The sequence below is a fragment of the Rhinolophus sinicus genome, linkage group LG04 (assembly GCF_036562045.2).
Source record: "Rhinolophus sinicus isolate RSC01 linkage group LG04, ASM3656204v1, whole genome shotgun sequence".
In the NCBI taxonomy this organism is placed as follows: Eukaryota; Metazoa; Chordata; class Mammalia; order Chiroptera; family Rhinolophidae; genus Rhinolophus; species Rhinolophus sinicus.
The window spans coordinates 51,932,304-51,947,981 of NC_133754.1; the positions used below are offsets into that span (position 1 = coordinate 51,932,304).

A 15,678-nucleotide genomic window follows, 5' to 3' on the forward strand; every position below is an offset into this window, starting at 1 on the left:
GGTCAAAAATGAAGGTACACTAGGGCAGCAGAAGAGTATGATGCTCGGAAGCATGGGATGCACAGAGGGGGTTGGAACCAGTGACTCAGCTTCTACCATGGAAAAAATATGGTGTGAGGTTGAACACAGTAGATAATGAACGTTCCAGGCTGAACAGTGGTGAGTGCAGTGGCCCTGAGGCAGAGCCTGGTGTGGTGTGATTGAGAAATAGCAAGGAGGCCAGTTTGGCTGAGCAACGTAAAGGAGAGCAGAGTGATGACCAGGATCAGATCATGCAGGGTCTTGTGGGCCGATGTGAGGATAGTGGCAGCTACTCTGAGCGAGATAGGAACACATCTGAAGAGAGGTGGAACCCGACTGTATTTCAGTTCTGAAAAGATCACTCCCTCTAATTGCTGTGCTAAGGATGGACTGTAAAGGGAACGGTGTAGCTGAGAGTTCAATTAGGAGGCGTTTCCAGTATTCTAGGCAAGTGAGAGTGATAGAAGACATAGGTGATAGAAGACGAAGGTGATATAAGTGGAGGTGGTGAGAAGTTGCTAATCTCAGTCTACATTAAAGGAAGATCCATTGGAATTTCCTGATGGAAAGGTGGTGTGAGAGAAAGAAAAGACTTCAAAATGACTCCAAGTATTTTTAGCTTGAACAACTGGAGTGATGGAGTTAACATCAAATGAGATAGAGAAGGCTGAAGACTGAGCTTAGAGCAGGAACGATGAGGATGGTTTTGGAAATGTAGAGTTAGAAGTGCCTCTTAGCCATCTTCATGGAGATGTTGAGTTTGTGGTCAAATATTGAAATCTGACATTCAGGAGATGTCTAGACTGAAGGAATAATTTTGGGAACATTAACATATGCATGATATTGAAAATCCTTGACCCTGGATGAAATCAAGAATTTGATACAGAAGGAAAAAGGATTTGGGACTGTGCCTTGAAGCTTAGGAAGAAGCGGAAGATCCAGAAATGAGGTGGGAAGGGGCAATTCCCAAGGTAAGAAGAAAACCAAGAGAAACAGGTGTCCTGGGAGTTAAGTGAATGAAGTGTGTTGAGGAGGAGGAAATGATAGGCTATTAAATACTACTGAGACGTCAAGTAAATGGAGATGGCAAATTTGCTATCAGACTTGGTAACGTGGAGGTCATTGGTCTTCTTATCTAGGTTAGTTTCAGTGGAGTGAGGGGTCAAAATTCAGCTTGAAGTGGGCTATTTAATTAGTAGTTCATTTAACACATGTACTGTACTAATGTCTAACACACACTAGAAACCCAAAAGAACCTTTGTTTCTTTGTTTGGCAGAAGACATTACAACTGTACATATATATATATATATATATATATATATATATATATATATATACACACACACACACACACATACATATATATATAACTTTAACTGTATATAAATACATATTTATATATATACAACTTTAAATATATATATTTAAAAATCACTCTTAAATAAAACTAATGTACATGCTTCAATCACTGTTGAATAAAAGGACCTACCATACTTCCGTAGAAAAGCTATTGAAATAATAAATATGGAGCAATAGATTGCTGTTATTTTCAGCCATCTTCAATTTTGACGTTCCTTGTGACATTTGTTATTGAACAGAAGGCATAAACGTTGCTAATAATTGTTCAGTTATAACTAAATCTCATGGTGCTCATCTGTGAGCTTTTTACAAGGAAAGTAACAATGAATGGAAAACTAGCAAGATGCCCCTTGGAGATCAGAGCATTTAGCAAGTGGTTGTTTAGTTTGATTCTTTGGTCTAAATTGTTTAGTCTATTATGTTAATGACTGCCATCTCTAGAGTTGTCTTTCTGTAAAGCACATGTGTATTGTGCATTTCTGTCTATTGTTGGTGATAACATAAGAAGACAATTTTGTCCTTAGAACGATTTCTGTATCCTGAGTTGGAATGTCGGTGGTAGTACAAAATTAGGCATAATTTCCCACGCTGTTAAATTGCTGTGCAAAAGAAGTGAAATTATCAACAAAAGGCTCAATGGAAATAAACTTCCAGTAAAATGTTTTTTATCTTGTCTCTTCCTTCTTTTTTAGAATATGCAGTAAAATAACCAAATATTTTATAGCTCTTTTAAAAAGATCTCTTAGTTTATATACTAATATTCTTCTTAAAAGAAAACAGACCTTAGACAAGGATACAGTGCAAAAAAAAAAAAAGGAAAAAAAAAGCCACATTACAGAACATGAAATTGAGTTCCTGAGTTTGAGTGTATAAATGCTCTTGGAAAATACTACTGTAATAATTAGCATATGTATCACAAAATGATGGTTCTTTACTGTTTTATCACAGAATTTTATGTATCACATCTGGCCTTGCGACATAGGTTTTTGGAAAAGAATTATTCATGAGATGTAAATATCAAGAAATTTTATTTTTGTTTTTTTTGGTTAGTTCAGTAGTTCTGTTTCATCTCTTACTTCTGGATGAAGACTTAGCTAGTGCCATCAGGTTTATGGTCATATTTAGGAAATACAGCTTTTATGTTTACTTTATGTGACAAAACGTAGCCTCAAATTTAGAGATCACAGTGTCTGAACCCATATAATAATGAATACTCCCGAATGGCATAAAATCAAAGCTGGCTGATCATTCTATGCCATGCTCTCCTTTAACCACATGATGTAGCCCACGAATCCCTTGTCAATATGATATTTTTAAGGAATAAAAAAAATGGTGCATAGAATTACAAAGAGAGCCAATTATGTTGAAATATGGTAATCATAATATTGAAATTAAATTTGTGGTATGTAATGCTTGTGCTTCTTTATTAATTAATGCATTAAATAACAGATCTAGCAGTTACCATGATTTTACAGCAGAGTTGAACCTCGGTTATACTTTGAGAGATCTGCTATTGCAGTACTGTGATAGGACAAATCATTATTTCTTCTGATAATGATATCATGGCTGTGCTGCCTTGTTTGTCATTGAAGAATTTGTTAGGAGTTAGAAAAACAAAAAAAGTAAGCATTTTCCCACCCAAGGTTGCAAAACCCCTGAAATCTACCTACAGATCCTGCGGGGCACTGTGAGTAGGCCCCAGTGTGAAGTACCCGGATTTCAGTTAAATCTTGATCATGCTCCTGGAGTAGTGCTTCCTCAGATTAAGAAGTCCCTAACAGGGAGGGTGGACATGATCAACTGTGTCTGTCGTGCCCCTTCTTTTCCTCTTTGGGGTTTCTGAAATTGAAGATGGGGAAGAGTGGAGGAGACAGATGGGCAAGAAGAGATGAACGCTGAGGTCTGTCAGCTCTTCACTACTGTGATGTTCTTCTAAACCTTCGTTTTCCAGGAACACGTTGTAGTCACACAGAAGCGTTGTAACTGACCTGAGCAAATCCTGAGTATTTGCCCTATTTTGATATTATAGAAAGCTTGTTGTTGATAATCAATATACATAACTCTCTGATATTTCACGTGATACATTCCTACAAATGGAATTCTGATTGTAAAATCATGAACTTTTCTTTCAAGTTATTGATGCATATTGTCACACTAGGTTCCAGTATTATGTGGGAGTACTCATTTTCATAGATCCTTAGTTTTTCTGGTACGCACAATTATTTATGTCTAAAGTGATTGCAAATAATTTGCAATTATTTAATTCCCAACAATGGGTCTCTTTTCATATATTTATAGGCTAGTTGTATTTTTTCTTTTGTAAATTGACTCTCAGTTTACTTGTTTAATATTTATTAAGAGATGGTCATCGTTTTTATTGATATCTGTGAACTTTGTATATTTTAAAGATACTACCACTTTGAGATACCTGTTGCAATTGTTATTCCTGGTTTATTATCTGTCTCTTAATTTTGCTCATTGTTCAGTACATACATTTTAATTTTAATTTGTTGGTGCCTATCACTTCCTAGATGTGAATTTTGCTGGTTTCTTAAACTTTCTGAGTCATGATTTGCTCCTCCTTTAAATTGTAATAATAATAGCTCCTACATTGCATGACAAGCAGGTCTAACAAGATGCATCTAAATTGCTAAACGTTTTGTCTAGTTAGTACATCATGAGTGCTCAATAAAGTTAGCCATTATGTGATCAAAGCATATTATAGCATGGGAAATATTCAATATATTTAGGTAAAATTAACTTTCAATGAGTAAGTACATAATGATCCTAATTTTTTAAAAGAAGTGGCATGCATATGTATTCTTACATGGAAATAAAGAAGTGGCATGCATATGTATTGTTACATGGAAATAGAGAAGTGGCATGCATATGTATTGTTACATAGAAATAAATCACCAGAATGTCAAAAGCAATTATCAGGAAAATGCAATGTCAGTAAATTTTTTATTTTCTTTTTATATTTTATGTATTTTTAAAACTCTGTAGAAAAAATAAATACAAACTAATTTATAATTAGAAAAACATCTCTGGATTTTATCTGAACAGATCCTTGATAGGGACCTAGAACATGTCACTGCTAACACGAGGCAGGGCCATCATGGCATCATTCCTGAATGACTGTTCTGTGTGGGTTAAACCCTGTCCAGAGCAATCGATGCCACTGAGAACCATCATTTAAAACATAATCACTGATACTTACTTTTGTTTTTAGAATTATTGTGGGAGTACTATTTTGCAATATGAGAACTATTATTTATTTGGGAAAATTGTTTTAAAACCTCTAACTTTAGAAAAAAGATCAGTAGTTTATATTATATTTTCTAGCAATTAAAGCTGTCATTAAATGAAATAAACCACCTGCCAAAGTGTGAGATGAGGTGGTATGAAATAGATACAATGTTATGAGCTTTGACGTGATGCAGTAAAAAGAGGATCCTTGTAGGAGATAAGAAATAAGATGTACTCACGACCCTGTTCTCTGTCTGCACCCAGGGCTGTCGCACTACCTGTGTGAGGGGGAGGCAGAGTTAGAGAGCATCCTGGCTGGGTGGACTTCAGACGTCTGACTGGAGTCCAAGACTCTTGTTACCTGAAAAATATCAGGACCTGATGATGGTTTTGCAAAGTCTGCAAAAAAGGCGATAAGCCAAGATTAGCAAACATGGCTATGCCTACATGGGTGGTGTGTCAAGGGAAAACCAAAGCAAGTGTGTAAATAGTGCGTGTGCATCTTCTAGAGACAAACATTTTAATACAAGATTAGTATGTCGGGGAGAAGGTGGGTTACAGGAAGAAGAAAAATTGTGTATTAAAACAAAGAAATTATGGGGTGAATGCAAGGTTTGTTAGGAGCATTAATATTGCAGTGTCATCCTTGTAGCCTGGCCAACTTGGATGTCCACTCTCCTTTGCTATTTCAAACTGTCAGTTCTGGAGAGTGCAGAAGAAAGTGGTTTCAGACCACAGTGGCCATGCTTCCCTGGACTAGTTACCTAAATGATGAATCCACAACTTCTCCAGCTGTAAAAACAGGATAATAACTGTATCACAGGTTGTACAGAATAGAAGAACTAATTTATAACTTTTATGTCTTGTGGTTGTGAAACCATTCTAAGGTCTTGTCCTGCATTGTACCTAAATAGGTGATTTCCAATTTGGAATAATTTTCCATGAGAACTGTGCTTCCACATGGCTGCTGCCAGTTCTCCACAGAAACAGCAACCCCCTCTGTTTCTCATAAGACCCCATTAAATAGCAGGGGAGGAGTATTCTGAGACACCATAGTGATAAACACTTTCACATTTTGGCAACCGATATCTTCCAGCCATAGTCAGGACAAGGTAGGAGTATAAATTCCATTTAAAAAAAAAAGACATTTTTTCATTTATATATTTTTTAACTCTGAGTCTTACTTTATGATGAGAAACTATACCCCATGGAGTCTGGTGACTTGCTTATGGATTCAGAAATTGATTGCCAGAGAATCAAGGTAAAAAGGCTTTAGGCTGCTGATATTTTATTATGATGAGTTTAAAAAATTATGTTATCTCTTGTGATGAAGTGGATGCACTCAAAGTTAGGTTGTTTTGCTTTTGGTTTGACGTTTCTTATGGTTAAATTTGTCCGTCTTCAGTGATGTCTCTGGTAGCTCCTGCTTTGGATAGCTTTTCTACTGAGCAAGCCATGACTGTCTTCCTTCTTGTCTTTTCCTTATGAGCCGTGTGTGAGATGACTGGCTGAGAGTTGGGCTAAATTTTAAATGGTGGAACCTGATTTTTCCTGCATGGAAAGCAAATCTATTCATAAAAGGGTTAATCCTATGAATCTGACATTTTTATCAGTTGCTAACCAACTAATGGACATATTCTTAATGCAGTTTTAAATTAAAAGTGAAAATTTTTTGAGATGCAGATGTTAGTATATCTATAGCGTAACCTGCCAAACATTGACTCAAATAATTGATTCAAATAATGTACAATAAATTTAGAAGTGGGTGAAAGATTAGTTCTCTAGGAAAACAAGTGTATAAAATTGTGTGTCTCTTAAATACCTGTGGATATATTATTCGTGGGACTTTTATCTAGAATATTAATGAGATGAATTCTGTATGTAACAAAACATGGGTAGATGTGAAACTTAATAAATTTAAGAATGCCTTAAATTAGATGAATTTATTCTAATGAAAGTATAAGAAATAAACATATAATTATCACTATAGGTTGAGGAATATTAAGTTCAAAGGTAGAAAAGCAAATGTTTTTGCTGAATTTTATCAACAGATGTATATATATATATATATAGAGAGAGAGAGATAGAGAAGGAGATAGATATAAATATAGATATGTATAGCTATATATGTTTAATAAACCTTTTTGACTTTACTGTAATTTCATTTTTGTAACAAAAATGGAAAAGAAGATACAAAATTCCATGCTATGAAACTAGAAGCTGTTGTTTTTACTATGTTTAAATTCATTTTTTTCCTTTCCTTGAAGATTCCTCTTCTTAATTATTATGATTACAAAATAAATCATGTAGTTAGTTAATAACCTAATTTAAATTGAGTTTGCTGATAATTTACTTACTCACATAAAGGTTGTTGCCTTAGAAACAGGAATTCCCCCATCCAAAAAATTTGAAAGATTCTCCAACCTAATCTCATCATTGTAGTTCCTGAAGCCTCATTTGTAAACTTCAGGTGCATTAAGAAACTAAACTGGGAGAATGTGCAAATGATAGCTACATAATCGTTTTAAAGCCTGTCCAAATTATCTCATCCTTTCTGCTTTTCCTGTCCCTTTTATATGTATGTAAACATCACAATGATCAGATTTTTTGTTATTTATGTCTTTGAATCCTTCTCGTATAACACCACATATAATGCTGGAATTTTACAACTAGTCAATACATGTTTGACTTTTGTGTAAGAAGTGGTCAAGTATTGAATTATTATATTTTGTATTTAAAAGTGTTTGTATTATAGTAGAAAGGGACACTGGAGAGGGAAATAGGAATTACATAAAAAAATGCAGTCAGAAGGAAAATAATAAATAATTCACCCATAAGCCTTTTTAAAAAAATGATGACATTCACTTGTACCAAATAAATAAAATTATGTGTATGTTCCTTTTCTTAAAGGACTCTGTATTTAGATTCAATACTGATTAAGTAGCTCTCTTTAAACCACTAATGAAACTGTATTGCTATTCCTACTTTTTAAAGATGAATAACAAAATATCTCTTTGTTGCAGTTACATATGGCATGTGCAAGTGGCTACAAGGAGGTTGTATCACTTCTCCTGGAACATGGTGGGGACCTCAATATAGTAGATAATCAGTACTGGACCCCGCTCCACTTGGCAGCAAAGTATGGCCAGGTAAAATGATTTCCTGAATTATTTTTAAAAAATAATTTTATAATCAGTGCATCATTTCATGTTTAATTTTGTTTTTATTTCAGATCATATACTAATCATTCTGTAATTTGACCTTTTTTTGCTTTTTTAAATTTATTTTCAATTACAGTTGAGATACAATATTATATTAGTTTCAGGTGTACAACATAGTGATTAGATATTTATATACTTTACAAAGTGATTGCCCTGATAACTGTAATATGACTTTTAATGACATCATCTTACTAAACATTTTTTATGATTGAAATAAAACATTTACTTTTAGAAGGACACATAATAGCATGCATCCTTCAGGACACTACACATTGTAGTCAAAATCATTGGAGAAATAATGAAAACTTATAAACATTCTTTATAATATGTACTTAATGAAATTTTCTTCATATTATATAGTCCTTATGAGCTCACTATTTCATGAGTCTGTAATAATCTTGTTTTCTACAGTTAGTAAGTGTAAAGCAAAATTACATTTTATATTTTGTTTTTCTCTATAAATTATATTTCATTTTAATCAATGAAGAATGAGTAGCAGACTTCTTTCTTTGAATTGACTTTTGGCTATAGCTCGTACATCCTGAGTTACTATTGCACAAATTAATTTCTCAGTAAGTACCATTATGTCATAAAGAAGAAGCAAACTCTAACTTTTAAATGATTTACATGGGTGAATGTGACAACGTAGTTAATAATAATTCATTAATATTAAAATCAATTTATAAAAACATGTATATATATATGTGTGTATATATGTAAAACTGAGTTATTTTTCATATTATTACTACTAAGTCCTTCTCTACCACAAAAATGTATACATTATATTATGTGTGTGTGTGTATATATATACATATATATGTATATATATATATATATATATATATATATATATATATATATATATATATATATATATATATATATATATATATATATATATATGGAGATTTAGGCTAAACTTGTTGATTTCCAAATGTTAGTTTGAGGTAACAATCACACTCATTGAATTTATAGTAAGTTAAATCCCTTAGATACCAACCAGCATGCAAAATATCTGTCCTAAAATTTGAATAGTGCAATTGTTGAAAAAATTGAAAGTATTTTCATTTCAAGCATTTTAGAAAAAACACCTTGCTTGGGGAAGGTCTTCAAACTAATAAAAACATGGTTTGCCTTTGACAACATTTTCTGTAAGAAAAGGTTTAGCCATTCAGTAAATACTTTCAACAGACTATTAACAATCTCCAAACTGTGCTTTTGGCAAGTGCGTGTGTGTGTAAATAAATGAGTGGGTTAAGGGGATGAGGCTGCAGGTAGTGAAGTCATTGGCCTCAGTGATCCAGGGTCCCCAGGTCCCACTAGACCACGGGAGTGGTGGGGGATCCATTCTTCTAGACTCCATTTCTAGCACAGCAACAGCCTGGATACTGAGTGAGAAGTTTTCTCATTAATTAAAAACAGAGAAGCAAACATATAAACAAATACTCTTTCCTAGAACACAAATGGTTGTCCTTTGCTGAGGAAATGGTAATCAGTGGATTATCAAAAAGTGCCCATTATACTCAGGGATTGCTTCTGGAAGGAGCTAACTCTGGAAGTGAGTGATAGTTTGATAAAATGTAGCATAGCAGAACACTACCCCAACTTGAATGAATCAAGGCTTTCATTTTACCCAACTTTTCACTTTTCTTGATTGGGATTTTAAATTTTGGATCAATATCATTTTCAACAGCAACAAATTGGCCCCCTTTAACCACTTTTATGAGATAATAAATTCTGGGGGACTAGGACTCGATTTTGAAAAGGTTATTTAAATATATCACTATTTTTGTTAATAGAAATTTAACATTTTTTATCAAAACCCAGTATGTGGTTTATATTTTATTTGGCTGAAGGTCAAATGAAACATTTGTTATGAATTTGTGTATTTGTATTTTTTAGTTCTATGATGTCCATTTGGTTCTTAAAACTTCTATGTCATTGATGAGATTTTTTTGTTTTTTCATTTGTTTCAAGAGAATTTATCATTGCTTATTGAAGCATTCTTATGATGGCCACTTTAAAATTATCATCAAAATACTCCAGCAGGATTCATCTTGTTCTTGGTGTCAGTTAATCATTCTGTTCTCATTCAAGTTGTAATTTCCTGATCTTGGTATGATGAGTGATCTCTAATTGTATCTTGGACATTTGAGCTATTAATAAAATCTTGGTTTTATATAAATCTTCTATGTTAGCCAGCAGTCACCATCTTTAGGTTTAGCACATAGTTCCTGGTCTACTTGAGAGGTAGGTGTTTCCAATGACAGTTTAATATTCAGAAGCTTTGAGGTACTATTTTAGCATACTTGGTTTATCTGGTGGCTGGCAGGGGGTGGGCGTGCTCCTGCTCTTTCCTGCTAGTGCCCCCTGAAGAGACAGAACGATTTTTTCCTAAAATAGGCTGTTCCATGTCTCTTGGTGGGGTAGGGGAGTCTTCCTGGGTTCAAGAAGACTTTCAGCGCTGAGGCCTGTTGGGGCACGCTTCCTCTTGCAAGCGCCCCCTCACAGCCTCTCCTCTCTTGGGAAGGAGGGGTCTCAGGCTCAGTGGAAAGAAAGCACTGCTAGGTTTGGGGTGGGAAACACCCTGTCTGGAGATGCTTTCTTCTTTTGGGTGTGAGGATATAGGTCACCCTGCTGCTCTGTGATTCCTCCCATCTTGGGGTCCTGAGCCAGTTTACCTTCATCCTTCCATGTTTGAGTTCCTTTTGGGTTGCTTTTTCTTTCCAGGGTTTATTATTGTAATGATCAGAGAGGACCAAGAAGAAACCAATCTGAGTGGATGTGTTTGAAAATAACTGTTTCTGTTTTGAAAAATACTTTTTTCTGAAAGCCTTATAAAGCTTGAGAAAGTGTGATGAGAAGAAATTAAGTTATGATTATTTTCACATGAAACCCACCTATGAGGCAGCATAGAAATAAATATGAATGTCTATGATCATTTTATTATAAAGTATCTATTGCTGTATTTGGTTCTGCTTGTTGAGGATGCCTAAATGTGACCCAATTTTTCTTGACTCACATTTTGAAAGATCAGCTAGATATTTCCATTCATATCCTGGAAGCTATACTGGTTAAGGCAGAAAGAAGTAGTGACTATAAGAAATTATATCCCTCAGGCAATCAGATGAAACTACCAATCCTTTTCAAAGAATTCAGAGACACAAAAGTATACCTACAATTTCAGAGGTCAAGAATCCTCCATGAAAACAAGGCATAGTCCTTTCAAGAGTTCATAAGAAACCCTACTCTGCAGAAATGGAAACTTTAAGCTAAGAAAACGCATTTTTAAAGGTCCTGTAAGAGATCTTTATTATATGCTAAGTGTTCAAAGGCAAAATCACAGTCAAATAAAATGTGTCTTGGAGAGAGACACATTTTGTATAACCATGACACAAGATTAAGGAATATATTAAACTAATAAAACGGGTTAGCTGTATAATAAAAAGATTTGTACTTGGTTTTAATGATGAAAGTACATTTTTTAAAACATTAGTTTACACAGTTACATTTAACAATTAAAAAAAAATCATTTAATGATTAACATATATGCCAGATGTGATCCCTGCCACACTTCAGTGATATAAGATAAACCCAGTGCAATTGCTACTTCCTTTATAAAGCTTCCTGTCACACACAAGTCATAAGAAGAACCACTGATTATTAATAAGGAAGAGAGAATATATTTGTGGATATCAGTACTCTCACATCATTTACCTATCACATTCGAAAAACTTCCCAACTTTTGGTTTTCCAAATCGGCATTTTCAGCCTAGAGAAACATAGTCATGAACTTACATGGGATATATGGTTCAAAAGGTGTGTTTGCTTTGCAAGATGCAGAGTAATTAAGATCGATGTTTTCGTTACTACATCTTCAACGTGCCGGATACATTTCCAACATTCATCATTTATTAATATTAAGCGAATTAAGAAACTTTTCAATTGCTCTGTTTTTTTCAAACCCAACTGCAAAAATATTTGACCCCAACTTTTAAAAACCATTATTTCTCTCTTTCTTCTTAAATTCCCTATTCTTTTTATTTTATTTTATTTTTTTGTCTTTTCCCAAGACACTCCCCCCACACAAGCACACCTATATTTTATTCGGCCCAACTGGGTGATTATGCCAGGTTTGTTTTGAGGACTTCTATGGCCTCCTCACTGGCTCTGAGTACCAGCTACTCCTTGCTGGCTGTGTTAACCTAATAAGCCTTGATAATTCTTCCATAAAGCCTAGCCCCAGGGTGTTCAATTAATAAGAACTTCCAATGCATCTGTTTACAGGCGAGTTTTTACGTAGCTCAGAATATTGTTGAGAATAACAAAGGCTAATGCATCATCGAAGCGTCAGTGAACATGTGTCCTAGTCGATTGATCCAGTTGCTAGATTTGTACAAACAGATGTCCAACATAATGGTTTCCAGAAATGGCCTTTTATAGTGTGCAAATGAGGCAGATTTTAAAATAATCTCACTATTATTCTCTGCTTTTCTAGAAAATGACTAGTCATTAATTCAGTATTTTCTAAATTCTTATACAGTTTAGTACCGAGGATAGGGCCTGAGGATTATATGTATCTTTTCCATTTTTCTCCATTACATCTTCTGGAATGGGGTCTCCACCAGAATGTAAGCTCCAAAACAGCAGAGATTGTATTTGTGTTGCCTGCTGTGCCAGCAGAGGAACTGAAGGAATTTAATGGACAAATTAGTCAACCAAGAACTAGAAGTAAATTTTTATGCATGTATGTATTCATCCATTTGTTCATTCATTCATTCGTTTTTTATTTAAATTTAAGGACAGAGGTTAGCACTGCCCTTGACAAGGATAGAAACAAAGTACTAATACTGAGAGGTAGAATGAGGATTTTCTGTTAGAATATGTGACATCAGAACCAAACTATTCTTCCTTGATTCAAACTAAAAAAATAGCTGAGATTTGTGTTAATAGAAGATTTTGAGTAAATTGTATCTTGATTATTTTGTCAAGAATAGACCATATGCTATCTAGAATTATTTTGAAAATTGTTCACCGATAAAATATCATTTAATAGTCATTTTGGAAATGATATTTTAGAAATAGGTTTTATTTGATTCTCAATTTATATGCATGGGAGATTTATAATGTTCTAAAGACATTTACTGTAAATAAATGTATCTCAGTTCAGAAAAAAAAAAGCTCCAGAAATGCTAACATTTTAGAAAGACTAATGGCATTTTTTTAAACATTGATAGCACTTTTACTTTCTTATAAATATCTTACAAATATAAATTCCTTTATGGAGAAGGTAGTTTATAATTTATAACATTATTTATTGTTGACATTTATACTGGCAGGGCATATGTATTTTAAAACTTCACTTTATAAAAGAGATGCCGTTCTTGTCTAAAACTGGGAACTAAATAAGTTGTGTGAGTAACAATTCTTTCATGAGTTGTACACAGTAAAATAAAATTTGATTCTACCCTTATACATACTTTTAGTGTTTATAGTAGGATATACTGCAACAAAAGATAAGAAAGTAATTGTAGAAACGCTCAACTCTACGTATCCTTCCCTTCAAATGTGTTTTGTATTCCACAACCTGCTTATCTTGATGTTCAAAGGAGTCGTTTTTATTCTCAAATACATTTTTACCCAAGCACATTAGAATTGAGATATATTTTTTCTTCAGCTGTTTCTTCTTTGCTTTGGAAAAAAATAAAAACTCTCTGGTTTTCCTCCTGCCTCTCTGAACATAAGGTATTGATAAGCTCAGTGCTTTATCCCAGGTTCCCTATCTTCTCAATGTTTACATGTCTTGAGGGAATTTCCACTCTACTGCTTCAAATACTCTGCTTGCTCGTGGCTCCCAAAGCCTTCTCTTGTTTCTCTGCCACCACGTTCCAGGCCCCTTAAGGCCACTTCCCAGTGGGTAATCTCTATTAACCTGCTTTCAAGCTCCACTTGCGTACAAAGGGAATTATCATCTACTCTTTCCCATCCCCAATCCGCTGCCCCTTCTCTGTTTCATCATTCAGTCATCCCCAAACTGGGCTTTATCCTTTTCCTACCTCTCCATCCTCTCCCACATCTAATAAATCACTGAGCCCACAAACTCTGACCTAGTAAATGGTTTTGAGCTATTTGAGCTATAATCATAAGCAGTTAATCTGTGCATCCTCATTGCTCCTTCTCTTGTCCATTGCTTCAGCATCTTTACAGAAGGATTAACCTGCCAACCTCCCAACAGAGCTCCCTGCCCCTCCCCTACTCCATTCTCAACAATGTGGCCACAGTAAGCTTTCTAGATGCAGAAATAACCAAACTATTTCAACACAACATCTTTTCCATTGCTGTTGATATGCAATGCCCACTCCAGGACACTTTATGAGCCTCCAGGTGTCTGGCCTTCTGCTTAACTCTCCAACTTTAGTTCTTCTTCCTCCCCCTACCAGGTTAGAGGACATAGCCATACTGAATTTGCAGTTTCTGGAATATGCCATCATGTACATCCCGTTCATGTCCATTGCTCTTCCTGAAAGGGTTATGTGGTTAAATATTGCTTACCTTGAAGGACTATGCTGAGATGTTGCTTCACTGGCTGTCTTTTCTAATTTCCTGAATTCTGGTGAAATGGCTCCCCTCATGTACCCTTTGTAGCACCCTATATCTCCTGTATCACATCGCTTATGACAATGTGTCAGAATTGCCTCTTCCATCATTTGTGTCACCCTCTAGTCTGTGACAACTGAGTGCAGGTCCAATGTCTGTTTTTTATCAGCACAGGGCCTGATACAGAGTCCTCAGTTGCTATTTATTAGTGAGAGAGTCAGCAAGTGTCCTCGTTTCACAGATGCTTGGCTTCCTCAGTGGCTTATTGTGAATACATGTGTGAAGAGTAGACAAGTGAGCATACAGCTTGAAACTGGTTGACCAATGGGAGAAATTCCGACGGAGATATGCAGGAGGTGCTTGGGCACATGCAAGGTGTTGGGCGGCAGGTCTGGAAATAGAAATTTATGATGTATTACTCAAAGCAATCTTGGGCAATGGGCAGGAAAGACCAAATATCATGGGCCACACCATATCTAGTAGTATCGAAAGGTTTGTCAGAAGAGTCAGAGGTGGAATGCACATAGGAGAATGAGGCTGCTGTGTGGAAGTAAAGAAGGAGTGTTTTCAGAAGGAAACACAGGAGAATTGTACAGACTACTGGTGGGATTAGAATGCATGTAATTTTGAGGGATGAAAGCAAAACAGTTTGTTCAATAAGAAGGCAAAGTTGGATCACAAATAGACTTAATGTTAATGATTTATTTGACATTTTTATATTTCAAATCTGACATCCTTCAGGTAGTTCTGAGTTAGAGGCATTTACTCATAATGTAGAGAGAGTATGTACCAATGAGCGTAAAACATACAAATTCTGAAATCCCTGAGGACCTTTAACATAATTTCTCTTTCTTAAATTAAGTGAAACAATCATTTTTAGCTTCTGAACTAGGAATTCGACTATCTCCAAACACTCATTGCTATTTTTTCTTAACTTTTTAAAGAGCTAATTTAAATGACCACGAAGAAATTAATTTTGCTAAATTTATCCAAACTGAAATACAATGACCCATAGAATGAGTAGTATATATCCAGTAACTTGTGTGTATTTAAATTTCAACTTAAATACATTTTCTACCAGCCAATAGTGTTTTCTTTTACACACACACACACACACACACACACACACACACACACACAATACCTGTCATCTTAACCTCTGATAGTTTTGGTGATTATAGTAGTTTTCTTTTCCGTGGGTCAGTTATCTGTGATCAATCACAGAAGAAT

The 15,678-nt window shown here is 34.9% G+C and overlaps 1 protein-coding gene and 1 pseudogene across 4 annotated transcripts in view; both read left to right on the forward strand.

Annotated features, from left to right (window-relative positions):
• Positions 1–15,678, forward strand: part of MYO16 (myosin XVI) — a 542,975-nt gene that overhangs the window by 208,488 nt on the left and 318,809 nt on the right. For all 4 annotated transcript variants that reach the window (XM_074329517.1, XM_074329516.1, XM_019731063.2 and 1 more), the window contains one exon: positions 7,654–7,779. In XM_074329517.1, coding sequence (XP_074185618.1) covers positions 7,654–7,779 — 126 coding nt within the window. The remainder of the gene's footprint in view (positions 1–7,653; positions 7,780–15,678) is intronic.
• On the forward strand, positions 12,639–12,726 carry LOC141571437 (U6atac minor spliceosomal RNA; annotated as a pseudogene).